Genomic DNA, 20527 nt, shown 5'->3' on the forward strand with positions numbered 1-20527 from the left:
GACATGACTGTCCTAGCGACTTCAAATTTACAAGCAAAACGATTTCGGGTCCTAGAGACTACCAATTTACAAGTATAATACAATACAGTTCATCCCTGTAAAGTGTACACATGCCAACTGACTTGAGAACGATTGGCTGATACGCCAGCTCCCACGCTAATAGGGCAGGGTGGTTATGGAACTGATAAGCAAAGGAAGGAACTAATTGAAGCATTATTAATCCAAAGAGAACCTGCGTTTGTTATATAAGATACAACAACAAACAACAATGAAAATGGCAGGTACATATATATATTTATAGCTACAGAGGGAAGATACACCAATGCTCCCCTACTACTACAGCTTGGAAACCATGACCTTCAACCACGCTACTCCATTACAATTGACACCAAACACCAGGAACCATCCGGTCTAAATGGTCAACTTTTCCCTATCTGGAAAAAGAAAAAAAAAATACTGATACATACACAAACATAAAATTCATCCATACAGCTTCGGTTTATATTTCGTTTTTTCATTTGTATCCTCTTTACGATCTGTTATCAGGTCTTATGTTCTCTGGATCAGTCAACTGTCATGGGTTGAGTCATGCAACATCTGAAACGTGCCTTGCGCACGGTGGTCAAGATCTCAGTCTCAGCATTCTCAAGCATCCTGACGATCTCGGTGAAGGGGGGACGGACTTCAGGATTGGTATCCCAGCAGCGCGTCATGATGTCACTCAGCACAGGGAGACAATCATTTGGTATAACTGGCCTTACCCCCTTGTTCACAACAGCAAATGCTGCCTGCACTGCTGTCATGTTCTGGAAGGGAAGCAAACCTGTTATGAGCTCCCAAAGGACAATCCCAAAGCTATACACATCCACCTTTTGTGTATAGGGCCTGTGCTGAATCATCTCTCTGTACAAATTGGCAAGTCAAACACGTAAGAGAATAATTACAACCACAATCTGTTGTCGCAAATGACAGAAGTTCGTAGATTCAAGAAAACGGCGATTCAGAAAAACTCATATGCCTGACAGTTGATGGAACTAAGAAGATAAACCTTGCTGTGGTGCTATAAATGAGCACAATAATTGATATCCTAGAGCATGCAGCAAACTCCAATTAATAATCATTAAATTCCCCTTTAAGAAAAATATATTTAAGCACAAGGAACTTCCGTGTATACAAGCATAAATGTCACTTATGGCAGCATGCATGTCTATCAGAAAAACATCGTCTATATGATAGTTTATAAAAAGCATGGCCTCAAAACCATGAGGCGCTGAATAAAAGGGTAGAAGTCTTTTTTACTTTGTTACATAAGATTCAATGTTCCCGAGAGAGAGACAGGAATGAAATGAGATTTCCAATCTACATCTCTTTCCTGGTCTTCTTCTAGCGTCCCACAAATGACAAAAAAACCCACCTCATCTGGATGTTGCTTATGTAAAAAGATTTAGGTCAAGCTCGTTTAGCCAGCCACAAACCAGAAATCTAGGAATGGCCATTCCTTGTAAAGAAATCTAACCCCAAAACATATTGCCTGCCACATGACTTGGTTAAATTTAATCTGATTTGCAACTTAAGCTCAACATCAAAAGGAGGGGAGGTTTAGAAGAGAGATGACAAATCTACGAAAACACTTAGGAAGACAAGTGAAAGACAGAGTTCTCCTTTAAGGTAACTTTTACAAAACCACAACCATCTTGCAAATAACTAAAACAAGTTGCTCCATCGAGAGAAACTATAAACAAAACTAAAAGTTCTTGCGCCACTGTCAAGATGTGAAATGTGGAACGACTTTTTTAGGTCCTGAAGTCACTGTTTAAAAGAGAGAAAATAGTTTTTTTAAAAAAAAAACACCAGTTTCTAGCTCTTCCATCCTAATGGTAGGATACCATAACACTTCACAAGACAATGCCACAGAATCCAAAAACTTAAAAGAAATCTTCCCACGCGATAAAAATGGATGCTGCTTCACTTGCCAACATCCATGGAACTAAAAACCGTTATGCTGAATTGATTTGCAAAAAGAGAAATCCAGGTAAGACAAGCTATACACATAGTGTGCACAAGAATGAAAAGGGAAGAAATGACCCACTTTCTTAGAATGCCTCTCTCATTTATTATCAATGTTTCATTCCTTTATTTAATCAACAACACCACCACACCTAGGGAGAACAGCACCATTTCCTAAAAAACTTACGAGTACTACCATATGCGCAGAGATAGGTTAATCATTCAGTAAAGGGAAAGAATTGCCCATGTAAAACATATCTATCAGAATTAGGACAAAAAAGTTCATCTGGCTACAACAGAAATATGCATAACATCATAAAATAACACAAAGAAGGAACCTCAATATATGGAAGGAGTAGAGACTTACGGAGCCATCCAACGGTATGTCCCAGTTTCTGGTGTCATCCCCTCAGTCTGCACCTCAATTCGTGCGACACCAAAATCAGCAATTTTTATAGATTTATCAGCCGAAATCAAAAGGTTATCTGACTTCAAATCCCGGTGTATAAATCCAAGTGCATGAACATAAGCCATTCCCCTTGCAACATCTAGTGCTTGCTTAACAGCCAATTTCAATGGCACTGCCCGATTTTGCCTCCTTGTCAGAAACTGCCTAACTGACCCTCCCTTTGCATATTCCGTCACAATACACCAAACCATGGGCTTACGGCAGGCACCAATAAACCGCACGATGTTTGGGTGCTTTAAATTTGCAAGCATCATAACTTCTTGTTGGAACTGCTGCTCCATCACTTGTGCCTTCTCTGGGCTATTTTCTGGCCTCTCTAATATCTTAATTGCAACATCCTCCCCATTATATGTGCCTCTATATAGCTTTCCAAAAGCACCTTGGGCAAACGCTGTACCCATATTGAGTTTTCTCAAATCAATCGTCCATTCATCATAATTCTGCAACCCCTCAGTTGGATACTTAGGATTCATCAATGCTTGAGCTAATGCATCATCATTTAGTGCATGGGTAACCTTCCCTGGACGAAACACACTCTGTCCCACTGTCCCACTATAGTTGTGGTGATTGACAGGTTTTAAACCTGGATGGCTTAAGATGTGGGTTAAAGAATCACTGGATCCCACACTACTATTATCCACTGACATTGAGACAGATCCACCGGCATTGCTTGTTTGTAAACTGTCTATGGACATGTTGGTACCTTCACCAAGTTTTTGGTAAAACCCTTGTGTGAAATCATAGTAGTTGTTCTCATTGTTGGTATTTCCTCCTATGATTCCAGTAAATTTTGGCCCTTCCACCATTTTTCCAATCATGAATACTCGTCAAAATGAAGTCAACAATACCCAGTTCTTTTTATCCAAAATTAGTCACGCTAATTAAATGGGCAGCATCTCCACTAAATGGACCCTATAAACACACAAATGAGGACTTTTAAGCTATGATTAACATCAAACGACAATGAGCAGTTAGTAATGCTATCATTTGAAAAGTGTTGCATGCACTAATTTTCTTAGTATTCGTTGAAATGGTCATCTATCATTTATAGGTATTACAAATTAAGATTATGTGGGGGCATCATCAAAAATCTTTTACACGGTTCTCCCAAGGACTACCCACAGTTAATGCCAGATAAGATCACAACAGAACATAAAAAGAAATAAATTTTTTGAAAACCTAATCTTGTAGTGATGGTTAGGAAGCTAATAAAATGAAACAAATTGACAAGCAACAGTGAAATCGTTAACCAATCTCCACAGAAACAGAGCAATATGGGAACCTATTTGGGGGCAAATGACCTAAACTAATTATTCCAGAAAACAAATATAGAAACATAATAATAAGAAAATTTACATTTCTGAAATGAAAAGGTGATACCTTTGCAATGATTGAATGAATTAATGAAAACTGAAACTCCTCGAAGAGATTCAGCTATCCCGATCCTAAACTCTATCTGTGACCAAAATATCATAGCTGTTACAGTCACATACAAAGATACAAACTTTCACATGTCAAGACCATGAAAATCCAAACCCATCAAGCCAGCGAAACAACTAATTGAGAAAGACTTAAACGGAAAAACATTGAGCTGAAATATGACAAATTCAACTTCTAAAGACTAAGTTTGACAAATTCAAAGCTTAGAGCTTTATATATGAGTAAGAGGCCCAGAGATGAAAAGCAGGGTCTGACAGATATTAGATCAGGTAATTTAAAAGAAATCAGGAAAGAGCACCAGTGAAATAGATAAAAAGAAATGGTTGCATACCTATTACCCACCTGGTGGTTACTAATAATTAGTGAAAGGAAGGAGGGGTCATCAGCAGCAGCAACAATGTGTGAATTCAATTCTTCAGCTGCCTTTTACAATAAAGAATCGCAGAGTAAAAGAAGAAGAACAAGGAAAGGAGGAGGAGGAAGAAGAAGACAAGATGTTTAGACGATGAGCTACAACAACTACAGAGAGAGAGAGAGAGAGAGAGAGACCAGTCTTCTCTTTGCATTTACTTTCAAAGTCTCAGTTTTTATTTATTTGTTTTTTTTTTAATTTCTCCAAGGACATAAATGTCCTTGGAATGCTTGTGAAAATACTTTACTGCCCTTTCATTTTAATAATCTAATATTGCAAATGGTTATGGGCCATGCATGACACTTATTTCCAAGTCCTTCAGTGTTTAAATTCTTCAATTTGAGTCGCAACCTTTGATTTCTCACAATTTTTGTTGCAAGCGCGCGTGTGTTTCCTCATTTTTTGGATGCTAATTGGTATATGGTCAAGTGGCCCTCCGGGATGAGGAGGTGAGCAACAGCTTCATAAAAGTTGACACTATTTACTCCCTGGCAGAGCTGAGAATTTGATCAATTCACCTCATAAATTTAGATGTTTCCTAATCATAATAAAACTAGAAAACAGCTACCATATGCTCAAAATCATGGAGCAATTATACAACAACAGTTACTGTTATTTATATTTATGTCACTAATATCATCAGGTTCTGATGCCCTAAACAAGTGGACCTCGTTTTTCCTTGGACGACGTCACCCAAATTCGTCCCCGTCAAGAACGCATAGCAACGTGTAAAACATGCCCTCGCAAGCCTCAACAACAACAAATGACAGAACCTGAGCTCGTTTGTTATATGACAAGCAAGACAATACAAACGACAGGTCTCCATATATAGCTACTATGGGAAGATACATCAATGCTCCCCCACCACTACGACCTTCGATAAAGATACATCAGTACAACTGCCACCAACAAGGGTTAAAAAAAAAAGCAGCATTCTAAACGGTTAACATCTTCCTACTTAGCGGTGGAAAAGGGGGAAAGAAAACTGATACATGACATAGCTTCAGTTCATACAGCTTATAGGTTTAATAATACAATTTTCATTTGTATCATCTTAAACGTCTGTTTTTCAGTCTTATATTCTGGTGGATCATTCAACTGTCATGGGTTGAGCTATGCAGCACCTGAAGCGTGCCTTGCGCACATTGGTCAATATCTGGGTTTCGGCATTCTCAAGCATCCTGACAACATCTGTGAAAGGGGGGCGAATTTCAGGGTTGGCATCCCAGCAGCGGGTCATGATGTAACTCAGAACAGGCAGACAATCATACGGGATTATTGGTCTTACTCCTTTGTTCACCACAGCAAAGGCAGCCTGAACAGCAGTCATGTTCTGGAAGGGAAGCGAGCCTGTTATGAGCTCCCAAAGAACAATTCCAAAGCTGTACACATCCACCTTTTGTGTATAGGGCCTATGCTGAATCATCTCTCTGCATGAATTGGGACATTTAAAACTTTAGAGGGTGGTTACAATCACGATCCCTTGTTATCAGCAAAAGCATGTAGATTCTTGAAAAAGAAAAATCAGAAAAAACTGATGCATGTTGCAGTCGAGTACCAGCCTTCAAATCCAGATCGGACAATGACACTAAGATCTAGTTTTATTATAGTTCGATAAATGAATTAATTTTCCAGAACATGCATCAAATTCTACTCACTACCAACTAAATTCCTTTCAGATAGAATATATCCAAATAATCATATATATATATATATATATAAACTTAACATTTCCCTATGAATGTATGCTCTGATCAAGTGTCTGTTTCATTGAGAAAAAACTCAAGTTAGGAGTTTACTTGGAGCGAGCATGGCTGTCAGCATAACCAATCATCTAAAATAATTAAAATTGCCTTTTAGGTACTACATGCTACCAATACTCCAACCGCTTCTTAGAGACAATATAATGCAAGCTGTCACACCTCAGTATAATATACATTGCATTAATCAGCATAAGCCAGTTCTGGTGCCAGACACGAAAGATGGAGTTACTTTTTAAGTTGTATTTCAGGCCTCACCAAAAGAGATCAGTATATCCACTGGTTAAAATAAGAAAGGAAAATAGAATATCATTGCTGGCCCTCCATTCTAATCGTAGGGCAGCATAGCACTGCAAACAATGTTGCTATAGAATTCCAATATTCTCAAGAAAAGCTTCCCAAATTCTCCTAATTGCCAAAATGGTGTTGATGACCATTACTCCCCCTGCCATAATCAACTCTTCCTAATAGAAGTAGCTACCACTATTGTCATTCAATGGAATCAGGGTAAAAGAGAAACCTCAATGAAGAGGGACGAGCCATTCCCTACCCCCTTTGAAAGAAGAAAGGCAAAAGAATGAATACATTTCCAGAAACTTTATGAAAACCTCAACTTCCTAAGACATTCTTTCTCATTCACTGTGCAGTTCTTTACTTTATTTGAGTGACATATCCAAACAATGATGTGGACTACCAATATTTCCTTAAAAACCTATATCTACAACCATTTTCATAATCAGATACTTTATTCATGCAATAAAGGGGAGGAGATCTATTGTAATAATATGCATTTATCAGAAAAAGAACCCCGAAAGGGAAAACTATCACATGCTCACAGCAAAAAAATATGAATACAATCACAATGTAACCTAAAAGAAAGAAACCTTCGTGTATAAAAGGTGTTGAGACTTACGGAGCCATCCAACGGTATGTCCCGGTTTCGGGTGTCATCCCTTCAGTCTGCACCTCAATCCGTGCAACACCAAAATCAGCAATTTTTATGGTTTTATCTGCTGCTATTAAGAGGTTATCTGACTTCAAATCACGGTGTATAAACCCGAGTCCATGAACATATGCCATTCCTCTCGCAACATCTAAAGCCTGCTGAACTGCTATTTTCAACGGTACTGCCCGATTGTGCCTCCTGGTTAAAAACTGCCGAACTGACCCACCTTTCGCATACTCTGTTACGATACACCAAACCATGGGCTTCCGGCAGGCACCAATGAACCGCACAATGTTCGGGTGCTTTAAATTTGCAAGCATCATAACTTCCTGCTGGAACTGCTGTTCCATCACTTGTGCTTTCTCCGGGCTATTCCCAGGCCTCTCCAATATCTTAATAGCAACATCCTCCCCATTATACGTGCCTCTGTATAACTTTCCAAAAGCACCTTGGGCAAAAGCTGTACCCATGTTGAGTTTTCTCAAATCAATTGTCCAATCATCATAATTCTGCAACCCCTCAGTTGGATACTTAGGATTCATCAATGCTTGAGCTAATGCATCATCATTTAGTGCATGGGTGACTTTCCCTGGACGAAACACACTCTGTCCTACTGATACACTATAGTTATGGTGGTTGACAGGTTTTAAACCTGGATGGCTTAGCATATGGGTTAAAGAATCATTGGATCCGACACTACTGTTATCCACTGACATTGAGACAGACCCACCGGCATGGCTTGTTTGTAAACTGTCAATGGACATGTTTGTACCATCACCAAGTTCTTGATAAAAACCTTGTGTAAAGCCATAGTAGTTGTTACCATTGTTGTTACTTGCTCCTATGAGTCCAGTAAATTTTTGACCCTCCACCATTTTCCCAACCATGAACTTGTCAAGATAAAATCAGAGACGCACAATTTGTCTTATCATAAACTCCTGCAACTCATCTACTGTTACAGAGTGTCCAGCACGTGTACCCCAGAACAAAACACAAAAACGAGCATTTTAAGTTATCTTGATCTAAATCCTTCAACAATTTTCGGTAAGTAATGCATTGTTTTGCCTGGTGATGTATTTACTACTGAAATGGGTGAAGGAAATCAAGATTAAGTGGGGTATGATATCGGAAACCATTTACGATTTACGCAGCTTGCACTCACATTAATTGCAAAAGAACACGACAGAACGTAAAAAGCCAGACATGATTATAAGACTCAAAAGATCATTAGTGATGATTAAGAAGCAGAAAATGAAACAACTTGACATGTACCTGCGAAATCACTCTCTAATTATCATGGAATTAAAGACGGAAGAGGTGAAAAGCAGGCAACTTTGGAAACCTATTTGTCAACAAATGGGGTTAAATAAAAGCCATAATATGAGAAAGCAAAAATAGAAAGAACCATGAAGTTTGCCACTACTACATCATATTAAGAGTGTAAAGAGAAGGATTATACCTTTGCAAGAGCTAGTTAAGGCATTCTTCAACAGATTTGAAGCCACCACGCCCACACAAAGTCAGTATTCTTCTGTCACTGTCTGCAATCAACATTCATATTACAAAATCAGTCACACAACAAGTCAGAAGCTTTTGACATAATACAACCCTTCAAAATCAATCAAAACCCATGCAAATATTGTGAGCTAAACTTCAAATATTTTCTTTCTTTCAAGGGAAACAAAAAGGATCGGGAGAAAGCTTAGAGCTTTCGATATAGAAATGGGAAAAGAGGAAGAGGGTCTGACAGAAATTTGATCAGCTAATTAATAGAATTAATTTGTCTTGAACACAATCACACTTAAGAAAAGGAAAAAAAGAAGATGATTTCCTTCTTTTAGCAATCCTATGATTATGACTATTATAGTTGTTAGTAATAATTAAGAAATAAATACAAAGTAACAGCAGTAAATTAAAAAAAAAATAGAAAAAAGCTGCCTGCCTGCCTACGTCTGATTCTCTGCGAATCGAAATGAAATGAAATGGAAATCAATCAATCAACGATAAAAGAAAATGCATAACCTTCATCTCCATCATCAACACAAAGTCAGAGATGATGATGTTGTAGCTGAAGAAGAAGAGGAAGAAGATTTTTAGACAAAAACAAAGAAACAAGCTAAACAGCAAGTCAGTCAGCCAGTCTCCGCTTGGTTGCTCATTGCTTGTACTTTCAATGCTTCTTCGGTTTTCTCTTTCTTTTCCTTCTTTCTTTTGTCTTCTCTCGTGGTTTTCCATTGACACAATTGCCCTTATGTATTTTCCAAATTTACGCCCAGAGCCAGCCTACCTAAGAACTCAAGGTTTTTTTTCTCTTTTTTTTTTTATAGTAATTACTGGAGAGGAAATTAACAAAGGAGAGGAGAGGCAAAGCACCTGCTTCACCTTCACCTTCACCTTCACCTTCACCTTCTGCAGCTGCAGATTCCTGCAGTATTTTTCATACTGGAGAGCAGACTGCATATGGTTTTATGTATCTATAGATCATGTTTTGAATGAGTGCATGGCACTGGCAGCCTAATAAACATTAGCAGATAAGAGCCGGAAAATTGCTTTCATTCATTATATTATTATGTTAAGGCTATCAACTACTTATATGTCTGTCTTCGTGATTTGTTGTGTCAAATATTTTTATTTTTTATTAAAAAATAAATATATTAGTTTTTTTTACATATTTTTATAGCTAATAAATTTTTCAAGTATAAATTAAAAAGTTTATACATACATGTAATCAAATAAATTAAAAATTATATATAAATAAATTAAGAAAAGAAAAACATTAACGCTAATTAAAAATAAAACCAGAAAAATTAAGAAATAAATGTAAATCAAGATATTTAATCTCACAATACGATATGTATTACCTGGTTGTGTTTGTTGAATCTTGCTAATCAAAATATATTTTTATCTCATCAAACAATAATAGAAATAGACAAACACATTAATTTGTTTTAATAAAATAAAAGGAAAAAAAGCATGCAAGGCTGTATATATTAGAAAAAATATCTGAATTTTTTATTATTATTTTTAAAAGTAAAGTTTATCTATACAAGATATATATGAATTGGAAAAATCGCTTCAAAAAATTAAACACGTAAAATAATTTTTTTTAAAATACTCTATCCAAAAAACATTAAATAAGTGAATTAAAAAAATCACAAATGAGTGGTGTTAATTGAAACATAAATTTAAAAATTATTTTAAAAAAATATATAAATAAAGTATAAATAAAAAAATAATAGTTATAGTGTTGTGGTTTAACTTGTCAAATTTGTGATGTTAAATAATATTTTTTTTCTTAAATTTACATTTTACCTCTCTCTCTCTCTCTCTCTCTCTCTCTCTCTATATATATATATATATATATATATATATATATATATATAGATATATATAAAAAAGGTAAAAAAAATATAAAATAAAAATAACTGTTATTTAAAAAAAAGCTCTGTAAACAAAATAAAAAAAGAAGAAGAAAGGGTATTAATCTAAATATAAATATAAATAATTTTGAAAAAAATGCATTGATTCTAAATATATTTATTAAAAAATAGCAAAAAAAAAACAGCCAAAAAATAATTGTCATTTAAAAAAAGGCTCTATAAACAAAATAAAAGAAAAAAAGTACATTAATCTAAATATAAATAAAAAAATAATTCTTAAAAAAGCATTAATTTAAAAAAAAACAAGAAAAAAATATTTTAGAAAAAAAAAAAAAAAAGGTCCGATCAGCCTGCTTGGCCCATTTGTTAGGGTCCTCGCGCATGAGCCCTTTTTATGTTGCATTTAGGATATGTTGTTTGCCCCATTTTCTTTTGAAATAAAAAAAAGGAATCAATCAACGTGTTGCTTGATTTTTTCAAAATCCACTCGTTTTGGTGTCTGGGAAATCAGGTCAAATGATTCTTTGACTTAAAACCTATTTTTGACATTTTTTTTTTAATTAGAACACCTACAAAAAACTCCAGAAGCTGTGATAAACCCATCCATGCTCTTTATAAACTTCAAAAATCATCACAAAACCCAAAATCAACCCGAAACTAAAAAAAAAATCACCTAATATGACCTCCATTCATCAAATGAAATCATTTGAAACAAAGATCAACTGTTTCGGTGGCGTAAATCAGCGTCAACAATATTTTCTTTTTTTTCGTTGGAATTCGACGATCTTTCTCTTCTTTTAAATTAGAGACTCAAAAATAACAAAAAATAAACTTTTATACCAAAATATAATTGAAAAAAAATATTGAGGTACTGAACATTTATAGTTTCTAAAATACGAGGACCAAATTAAACTTTTATATTAACTATGAAACTATCACCCATCTAAAACGTCTTTTTTTTTAATCCCCAATATTTCAATCTCATCCTTAGCCAATAAAATTTATTTAATTGCCCTTGAATCTAGTTCAAAAGGGATGAAACCACGTTTAAAAAAAATCTTGAGGATCAAATTAAAAAAAAACAAAGAAGTTCAGCACAGTTTATCTATAATAATATTCAAGAGGATGAACAGTGCAATCTTCCACCAAAAAACCCATGCCTTTTAGTTTTCTAAGTAATTTTTATTATTAGCCAATTTCTGGCTAACAAATTTTGATAGGGCAAGAAAACAAAAACAATTAATTTGGGCCTATTTCACACTCCAATTTAATAATACTCCATTGGTCATCTATACTTTTTTTCTTCCAGCATTAAAAGATATTTTCCTTGCGTTTCCCACACTTCAGGAAGTTTTCCCACACTGTTTAGTTGTTGTAAACAAGTGGGGAATACACGCAAATAAACAGAATAATGCACAGTAATTAAGAAAAAAAATATCAATCATCAGTTTGTTCATCAACTGAAGATTAAGTTCCATCACAGATGATTTTAAGGATCAAGTTTTATCCCGCATGATTTTAAGAATTAATCTTGAGGTTTACACCCTGAGAGTTAAAGAAAGGAACGTAACTCCATAAATTGTTATTGGGACTGGTTTTATATTCAAGTCACTACTTGTGTCGCATCATTTTCATGCTAGATGCGAACTGTGTTATTTCATGCTAATTACTGCCTGCCATTTATTACTAGCGGGAAAATCAAAGGCTATTGAATTATTAAAATAGATATTAAAAAAGAGAAAAAAAATGCACTTCATAATTCCTTTTTTCTTTTTCATCCAGGCAACAAAACTCACAAACGGGTAATTATATTGAACTTTCTACGCCATTGTTGGTATTGGTTGAATGATTACAACACTCGCAAGGAGGACCGTCTAATGCAGGCTACCACATTCTTCTGAATCAAAACTTTAACTAGCATAATCCAAAGGTTGACGACCTGCTACACATCCAAGTTCCCATGAATACACCCAACACTTTGATAAAGATGGGAAGAAGGCAGACAGTACAGGTACTCCAGCTTTTCCAGTTAACAACAAATCAATGTGAGACATGCGTATGCCCGGTGTTCTACCTAATAGCAGCCCTTACACTCATGCATGAGTGATAGTTGGTGCTTCTCTGTTTCCTGTAAGATGTGTAAACATCGTCGTATTGACTTGGCTCGTTAGGATCAGCTGTTGCCCCAAGTCCCAATCTTCCCGAGCCAGTTCCATGTTTCCGCTCCACAGTTCCATCTGCATAAGCTCCTGTCTCTGGCTCAACCTGTAAGTTTGGGGGAGGAGGGATGCAAGCTCCCCCCTTGCGAATGGGAGACTCTCTCTCATACTCATCATCTTCATCTTTTGGGTCAGCTCTCATAGGTCCCTCAGATGGGTTAACCTCTCCAATCTCTTTAAAGAACTTTGAGACTCTATCTAGAATTTCTGATGGGGGTACATTGGATGGGGGTATGGTTGTCGGGATGTCCAAAGGGCTCAAAGGTGAGTAGGGCACCCCACTGCCAATCTGCATCTTTCTGACCATTCCAGGAATAAGACCGGGTGGGAACAGGGGATATGGTGACAAGTTTTCAGCAATGTTAGCAGGAGGTGCTTGCAATAAATGTGGTGCAGGTTGTTGACCTGCTGGCAGAACAGAAGAATTTATGGGCAGGGAACCTGGAAAAGTAGCAGCAGGGACTGGATTTGGAATAAATTGCTGATTTCCTAGGGTTGGAAGCATGACGGGCAGCATTTGTTTATCAAGATGCTCCTGATCTGGTACACTTTGCCTATCAGGTGGCCATTGTGGAGCATTGTGGCTTGTTGCGTGTTGAGTAAAGCCTGCAGGAAAAGGAACTTCTGTGACATTTCTCACGAGAATGAAATTGCCAAATTCTTCAAAACAAATCCTAAGACAAATCACTTTATGCTATTAAGCTGCCCCTAAAACTCAATCAGTAGTCACAACTACCCCTGGTACAATAACACTATTGGTTTAAAATGCTCTGCATGTATAGCAAGAGGATGGAAGGAGCTACCTGCAGCAGGCACGGAATCTGTTGAGCCAGTAGATAATTCTTTTGGAGGCCCTGGAAAAGAATTTACTGGTGGTCCGCTAACCATCTCACCTTCAAGTTTATAAATGGTATCTTGATCATACACCTCCTTCGAGGCCCAGAACTGCAGAATTTTCTGCAACCGCGACTGGTTTTCATCCTTATTCTGAGGGTAGTGATAAATCCTTGCAAGCATGGAACCTAGCACAGGCTTAAATGCAAGGGCTTCATTATCAAGATCATGGGGATTAATTCTCCTTTGCAAACTGCAGGTAATGGATAGCAAAAAGGTCAAGGAAGTTTCAGACTACTCTTTCCCTATGAACAAAAGCATCATTTCTACCAAAGAAAAAAAAAAGCAATCATGGCTCACAATGCCATAGCAAGAAAGTAAAAAAATCAAAACAAAATACAACCAAGCAGAGATGGAAATCTACAGGTGGTTGCATTAAAAATCAAGCAGGCTTGAAGATTCATACAAGATAATTCTTAAAATAAAAATAGTCAAATATTTCAAAAGACAAATATGAAGGACCTAACAGACTGGAAGCTGCAGAGAGTCAGCCACAGGGTAATTAGGATGATAAAAGAAGACTGACATAAAAGACTTTCGGAGAAACTGCACATTTTGGAGATATAACTATAAGTCTATAACACATTTACATATTAATGTCAACTTTCAAGGTGCACACATAAATTCCAAAGCTTTTACATATTAGATATGTAACATGAATCTAACATGAGCTCCAGTGGCAAAAAGGAAACTACAATAACATTAGGGATTGCCAATAATGTTATCTGAAACTGTGCTCAGACTTTTAGCTGATGATGTAAACTTGAACATGTTATTTTTTTTCCCAATACAGGTGGAGCACCCCCCAGTGCCACTTCATAGAATCTCCTAATGATACAAAGATGTGAAAACAAGCCATCACCTCCTGCAAAAGTTTGTGTTCCTTGCTTGTCATTTGCTTTCAAGTTCATACAAAGAAGGCCTAAAGCTGGGATTGAGTTTGGCCTTTTAGGGCTAGAATTCAAGGAGAAGCAGCTGCTCAATCATGGAGCTAGATTGCAGACTGAAGAGACAATGCTAAAAAAAGGAGCATCGGAGATTGAGAGAGATACTTCAGCTTTCTGAAATCTATTCCCAAAGTACAAAAAATGTTATTATGTGGCCTTTTATCTGTGGCCCTGTTTGTGAGTTTTTTCCAATTATATACTGTAGAGACTATAGAGGGCAGTAAGATATAATGTTCTCTCACTAATATTTGTGAGACGGATAAAAAGGTTAACAAGTGGGGCTTAAAACTATGAATAGGCCACAAATATGCAACTTTGGGTTTATATCTTTGCAATGGCAATACTTTTAATAAATCCTATCTACACGTACCAAAATCTTAAGCCATCACATGCTATGTAAAAGAGGGAGATTTTCAATTAGGAAGGAAGCTGGGACCACAAATTTCAAATAATTTACACTATCAAGGGCGCTTTCACAAGTCAAAGTATTCTGAAATTCTGGTTCCTTGAATTTTTATAAATCTATCATTCAAGGGTGCTTTCAAATGGAAAAATCTACTTCTGGTAGCTGAAAGCCAACAACTTCATTCTCTACTTTGCGATGCAATACTTATTTATCTTATTTCCATCTTTGTCAAATTCGATTATAGGTAAGTATCTACATTCTGATGAACCATTTCAAGTTCGATTACCAGTAAGCATCCAATTCTGATCAACCATATAACTTTGAGTAATTTACCTCAATGGGACTAGATTTCAAAGCAATGAAAACACAGAGTTTAAGCTTCTTTAAGAACAGAAGACCTCAGATTAAAATAATATTGACAAGGAATCGACTCATGAAGGATTATAGCAATATTTGACTAAAGAGGTCCTTCTAGCACAAGGCACACAATTACAAAGATCAATTCCATTAAAGATATATGCATCCTTAAGAGGGGAAGGAGAGACGAATGAAAAGAAAATGAATCAAACATGAGTGTATGATGTAAGGAGCTTATGAACAAACAACAGAGACAAACCGCTGTTGTTGAACAATACAGATTTTGTTAAGGAGTGATCAAGTTGCAGTAAGTTCAGACAGCAATGCAGAAGTATAACCATACCTGTCAAAAAGAATATCATTGGCGAGATAGATGATGTGCAATTGCCTCTCAGAATCATCCAGAGAAAAAATCCTGTCCCTAAGTGCTTCTGCAAGAGCTGGTGCAAATGGAGACCTTTGCATGAACCAAGTCTTGGCCCCTTTGATAGACTCCTTGGTACCATTTAGAGTGTTAAGCACATTACTGAGTTCCACTGCAACATCAGGAGGAAGTGGACCAGAGAGTCCTTTAAAGGACTTGGATGGTTGATCAAAATCTAATCTACTATGAACACCAAAGGGCTGTGGAGTGTGCTGGTGATGGTGATCATAAAAAGGTGGAAAAGGAGGTTGGTGCATTTGAGGAGGAGGCCCAACGGTGGCATTCATCATTGGGTTTGGTGGTGGATGCATCATAGAAGATGCTTGGAAAGGAGGATTGAGAGGACCACGCGTAGATAACCAAAGCTTATACTGATAATATGCATGACCCTCTCCTCCAAAAAGGAAACTATAAGCAGGATTATCCTGCTGTTTTTCACGGATCATGACTTCAAATTCAGGCCCATTCTTTGTGGCATACTCAACAAGCTTATCTATACGTTTCTGAAGCTCAGGATCAGATGGAGGGGGAGCCGGCGGTGGGGGAGAATCATAATTAGGAGCATGAAAAGGTGGAGGTATAAGGTGAGGCGGTAAATGTGGTGCAAAAGGCGGAGGGTGCTGCTGTTGCTGTGGCGGGTGTTGAAGATGGTGAGGGTGTGGAGGAGGTTGAGTGTAGGGATATTGCTGCACAGAAGGATGAGGAGGAGGCATGAAAGGATTAGGTGGGGGAGGGTATTGTTGGTGTTGATGTGGAGGAGGAGGATATCCATATTGTGGCTGCTGCTGCTGCTGCTGAGCATATGCCATTGCGGCATAATCATGGGGTGGAGGCGGCGGTTGCCTATCCATTAAACCTAGCAAATAAAAATCTAAATAAATTTTTAAAACCCATCCTCAAACTCACCATGATTTCACATAAGAAACAACAATTCCCTAAAATCCCGCATTCATTCAATACTCAATTAGTAGGCTAAGTAATTAAAAATTGAAACTTTGAGAGTCTTGCTAATTTTCTCAGCTAACAAACAGCTATTAAATATGACGTGTACTACTACTACTACTACAAGAGGAAATACTGGAGAAGGAGAAGCAGAAGCATACCTTCTGTGATATAACCAAAGCAGAGCCAAATCTTACTACACGAACACCGGCAAAGAGCTTATCGGAGAATGAGTGACAGAGCGATCGAACGAGGGAGGGAGTGAGAGAGAGAGAGAACCGGTTGGCTATCGGAGTCGGGGGCCCGATAACTAAATAAGTACTCCGCTTTGTTGGATTGACGACCCGAAAAGGTTATGAATATATTCTGTTGGGCTTGGCCCGGACCACTATATTTGACCCGGCTCGACCCCGTGACGATACACGGGGGCAAAAATTTTGTATTTTGAAGGACTGAAATAATAACTAATAAACCTTTGCAAAGCCCTGGATTTTGGACCTCACCCACTGTGACCCTGAGGTTTCTCTCTCTTCCACCGCCAGCAAGCTGAAAACACAGACACTGCAAAAAGGGAAAGGGGAAAAAGACAAGTTAAGGAGGAAAGCTTGAAACTTTATTAACAAAAGAGCAAAGGAAATGAAGGAATAGAAGGTGGGAGATAAAGAGCTTTTTGTCACTCTCTACTTCTTCTGCTACAGCTTTCCATTTTCGTCCTCTCATGGCTAAGGTTCCTTCTTTTTGTCTTCTTCTAGTTTCAGTTTAATTTTTCTATTTTTACTCTCATATCTGTGATTCTTGATGCTCCATTTGATAAAAATTGATTCTTTGTGTACTTAGTCAATGAAAACGAAAAACAAAGCATTTCATTCTTAGATTCCTGTTCTCTGCATAGCATAATACAGTGATAAAGATGCTAACTTTAAATTAATTCATGTCTTTCTTGTTTTGCCTTTTGCATCGATGTTTGCAGTTACAAAGCCGGGCATTTCTGAATTATCCAGCATTTTATTTATCATTTTGTACTACTTGTCGTATTTACACGCAATGCTCACATCTTAAACTAAGAAGAGATGGACTCTCTTCTATTACCTCCATCAACCATTCTCAAAATCTCACCAATGGATGGTCTATGTATATGTCTATGTCTCGGTCAGCCTTTAATTCACACTTAAACACTGGAAGTCTCTTAAACCATTGGTCTTTTAATAATGGTACTTCAGTTTGATTTACTGTTGTATTCTGAAGTAAATCTGAGGCAAAAGATAGAGAAGCTGGATCCACATCATATCTTTAGTTTTTGTCACTAATTTGTGATAATTCAGGCAGGAGATAACCTATTATTTCTTTTTGTTTTTCCAGTTGAGTGATTCTCTTAATCATGACAGCGGATTTAGTTTTCTGAGAACACCCCCCAGACCTCGCAACCCCCGCATCCCTTTTTTTATTTGGTAGCAAATGTTGAGTTTTGCTGTTCAATGCAACAGGTACATTGCAAAGACATTATATGGTGATGATGAGGAAGAAGAAACTCCTCAAGATACTAATGATACTAATGTTGATGAAACAAAACTGCTTGATGTTCATCCAACTTCCGAAGAGAAGGTTTTCCTTGAAAATTTTAGTTCTTTGCATCATAGTCAGGGTACCACTTCCATTAACCAGTGCAACTGGTTTGTTTGCTGTTTCTTTCAAGTTGACTAGAAATTTTTTCCTTCCTTTTTAGGTTGTTTTGAAGAAAGGTCCATATGGATTCTATGTACAGCTTGGTGAAGACAGGACAGGTTGCACGCTTAAAAGATCTTCTGTTTCCCATGTGTGTTTAGATTTGCTTGCATGATACATGCAATTGTTTTGGAACCTCATTTTTCTTTCTGATACCATTTATGGTGATGCAGTGTCGTTTGTGCATTGTCCATTTCTTGGTTTCTTTTCTTCGGGGCAAAATTAGTGATGTCATTTGCCTTGCTGCTCTGCACCAGCATATTGTTGTCATTGTTGGTATCTTTTATTCATTGAAGTTTTGTTCTGAGTCTTTTTTTCTATTTTTTTTCCTGTTAGCATCTGCTTGGATGGGTCCAACTTGTTCTTGGAAATACACTTGGTGCCATGCTATCAATTGTAATTAGCAAACAAGTATTAAATGGACAGAATTGTTCTTTTTTTTAGATAAAAGATGTGGATGCTATTGCTCTTGAAGTTGCTCTCGACTTGCTACGCTTCCCGCGGACATTGGTATGCTTGTTAATTTCTCTACAGATTTATCTTTCCCTCATCTTTGGCTATTGTTGCACTCAGTTATTTTTTCTTTTTGTTAGGGTGACCATCCAAAGGACAGGAATCCTGTGATACTAAAGATCGGAAGGGTCGGATAGATGGTTAAAAAACATCAAACAATGGCTTCTGTTCCCAAGGTATGTCTTGTTTAGCATTTCTTTGTGTTTGTATTGAGTAGTGATTTGCATATGTTACTACAATCTAGCCTAATTTCTCATCCATGTTGGCAAGCATAGTTTGCATGAAGTTGGAGGAGAAAAATGGAATGTAAAGAGTCACCCCAAATGGATTGCGCCCCCCCCCCCTCCCCACCCCGCGGGGGGAACCCTAAGGGGATTAGCATTGTAGCGAATTACACTTTTAAGTTAGTGTGAGATAAGGGCAACCGAGGATCATTGCATATTAAGGGGGACGTATCATTTTTGTGAACCGTTATGGCTCCTGTCTACCTCAAGGTCAATCACTGCTTATGATCACAGCGAAGTTGGGGAATACCGGTGCAATTGGGGAGGGAGACTATAAACAGTAGTTATTTGCATGAAATGATTGCTTGTAAGTGATGAAGATAAAACACTATTAATTTCTTAAACCAAAACCCTTTTTTTATAGCACTACATCCACGGTATCTCTTTACCATTTCCCCTTGATGGATCTATGTTAAAAAAACCTTCTCTTTTATTGCACTCCATACAAAGTGCCTCTTTGCATTTATTTGAAACATATGCAGAATGTTATTTGAAACATTGCCAGAGGACGTCACACTGGAGAAAGCTATGGAGCTTTTATCGGGTAAAAATGTTGGTCGATCCGGCCAACCTAAGAGCAAATCGAAAGTCAAAGAAGCTGTTGAGGCTAGGGAGAGTGGAGTTGGTAAATAGTAAATACATGGAATCATTTTTGGCTAACACCTTGACACAATGAATGGATCAATGAATCTGTTGAACGAAGGCAGCTTTTTAGTTTCAACAGAAGAAAGCATTGCTCTTCTGAGAAGGGTTCCAGCCCCTGTATGGACAAAAGAGAGATTCTTCTTACAATATAATTTTGTACAGCAGTGTAAGAATATGCAAGTATATTGTAAGGTAGCAATTGAAATGTCTTGTTGGGGTTTTTTAGGACAGTCTGGTTGCCGGTTTCACAATATTCAACAGACTGGCCATTGCTTAAAATCTTGGAAAGCTGCTGTGTGGTAATTTAAGTTTAGAAATGATGCACTCACCATGGAAATTCTTCTTCTGAATATTTTTTTTGGGGCATGTTTATATTTATGCGTTATATTATTTAACTTGGATGTTTTTATCTTTGTAATTAATTGAAGCTTTGGAATTTGTTTTGGAAACAAATTGGTGATAAATACAAAAAATTTGTGTTTTAATACATCAATAAATATAGAAGATCCAACTCCAGAAAAAAAGTGTGTTCAAGGAACAAAAAATCATTTTTTATATTAAAAAATAGAGAGAAATATGTTTTTTCAAAGAACTAAAAACCATAAAATCAATTTTTATATTAAAAAGTAGAGAGAAATATGGTGTTCATTGAAAACCATTTAAAATATTTTTATTTCAATAATCAAGAAATATCAAATAACATTTTGATTCTTGAAGGTTTAATTAATGGAACTAAATTTATTAAAATCGAAACCGAATA

At 36.9% G+C, this 20527-nt stretch overlaps 3 protein-coding genes and 1 long non-coding RNA gene across 13 annotated transcripts; 1 reads left to right on the forward strand and 3 right to left on the reverse strand.

Moving 5' to 3' along the window:
- Positions 1 to 213: 213 nt before the first annotated feature.
- LOC133674583 (serine/threonine-protein kinase STY13-like) lies at positions 214 to 4484 on the reverse strand. 6 transcript variants are annotated; one of them, XM_062095774.1, is made up of 4 exons: positions 4259 to 4484; positions 3857 to 3932; positions 2375 to 3388; positions 214 to 903 (listed from the first exon to the last, which is right to left on the reverse strand). In XM_062095774.1, exons 3-4 carry the CDS (start codon positions 3292 to 3294, stop codon positions 564 to 566), a joined length of 1260 nt encoding a protein of 419 aa, XP_061951758.1. In that variant the 5' UTR covers positions 3295 to 3388; positions 3857 to 3932; positions 4259 to 4484; the 3' UTR covers positions 214 to 563. The 6 variants fall into 6 exon arrangements, with proteins under 6 accessions (XP_061951758.1, XP_061951757.1, XP_061951760.1 ...); XM_062095773.1 differs by having other exon boundaries at positions 3857 to 3952; XM_062095776.1 differs by having other exon boundaries at positions 4248 to 4484.
- Positions 4485 to 5092: 608 nt separating this feature from the next.
- LOC133674582 (serine/threonine-protein kinase STY13-like) lies at positions 5093 to 9218 on the reverse strand. Of its 3 annotated transcripts, none has more exons than XM_062095772.1 (5): positions 9057 to 9218; positions 8494 to 8575; positions 8307 to 8376; positions 7002 to 7972; positions 5093 to 5758 (listed from the first exon to the last, which is right to left on the reverse strand). In XM_062095772.1, exons 4-5 carry the CDS (start codon positions 7919 to 7921, stop codon positions 5419 to 5421), a joined length of 1260 nt encoding a protein of 419 aa, XP_061951756.1. In that variant the 5' UTR covers positions 7922 to 7972; positions 8307 to 8376; positions 8494 to 8575; positions 9057 to 9218; the 3' UTR covers positions 5093 to 5418. The 3 variants fall into 3 exon arrangements, with proteins under 3 accessions (XP_061951756.1, XP_061951755.1, XP_061951754.1); XM_062095771.1 differs by having other exon boundaries at positions 7002 to 7983; XM_062095770.1 differs by having other exon boundaries at positions 7002 to 7986.
- A 2988-nt stretch (positions 9219 to 12206) lies between these two features.
- Positions 12207 to 16936, reverse strand: LOC133674524 (uncharacterized). Of its 2 annotated transcripts, none has more exons than XM_062095682.1 (4): positions 16765 to 16936; positions 15581 to 16532; positions 13437 to 13720; positions 12207 to 13239 (listed from the first exon to the last, which is right to left on the reverse strand). In XM_062095682.1, exons 2-4 carry the CDS (start codon positions 16510 to 16512, stop codon positions 12485 to 12487), a joined length of 1971 nt encoding a protein of 656 aa, XP_061951666.1. In that variant the 5' UTR covers positions 16513 to 16532; positions 16765 to 16936; the 3' UTR covers positions 12207 to 12484. The 2 variants fall into 2 exon arrangements, with proteins under 2 accessions (XP_061951666.1, XP_061951665.1); XM_062095681.1 differs by having other exon boundaries at positions 15581 to 16517; positions 16765 to 16935.
- Positions 16937 to 17061: 125 nt separating this feature from the next.
- LOC133674525 (uncharacterized) lies at positions 17062 to 20162 on the forward strand. 2 transcript variants are annotated; one of them, XR_009835253.1, is made up of 6 exons: positions 17062 to 17330; positions 18088 to 18205; positions 18327 to 18384; positions 18662 to 18835; positions 18919 to 19014; positions 19114 to 20162. It is a non-coding gene; the product is annotated as an uncharacterized LOC133674525 (long non-coding RNA). The 2 variants fall into 2 exon arrangements; XR_009835252.1 differs by having other exon boundaries at positions 18919 to 20162.
- Positions 20163 to 20527: the final 365 nt, after the last annotated feature.

Source organism: Populus nigra, chromosome 15, assembly GCF_951802175.1.
Source record: "Populus nigra chromosome 15, ddPopNigr1.1, whole genome shotgun sequence".
NCBI lineage: Eukaryota > Viridiplantae > Streptophyta > Magnoliopsida > Malpighiales > Salicaceae > Populus > Populus nigra.

Excerpts from the sequence above, each read along its gene's own strand:
- LOC133674583 (XM_062095779.1), bottom strand. The coding sequence starts at position 3,294 with ATGATTGGAAAAATGGTGGAAGGGCCAAAATTTACTGGAATCATAGGA. Across the intron at positions 904-2,374 it reads ACATACCGTTGGATGGCTCC|AGAGATGATTCAGCACAGGC; the intron begins GTAAGTCTCTAC and ends CAATTTGTACAG.
- LOC133674582 (XM_062095772.1), bottom strand. The coding sequence starts at position 7,921 with ATGGTTGGGAAAATGGTGGAGGGTCAAAAATTTACTGGACTCATAGGA. Across the intron at positions 5,759-7,001 it reads ACATACCGTTGGATGGCTCC|AGAGATGATTCAGCATAGGC; the intron begins GTAAGTCTCAAC and ends CAATTCATGCAG.
- LOC133674524 (XM_062095682.1), bottom strand. The coding sequence starts at position 16,512 with ATGGATAGGCAACCGCCGCCTCCACCCCATGATTATGCCGCAATGGCA. Across the intron at positions 13,721-15,580 it reads AATGATATTCTTTTTGACAG|TTTGCAAAGGAGAATTAATC; the intron begins GTATGGTTATAC and ends CATTACCTGCAG. Across the intron at positions 13,240-13,436 it reads AGATTCCGTGCCTGCTGCAG|GCTTTACTCAACACGCAACA; the intron begins GTAGCTCCTTCC and ends CTTTTCCTGCAG.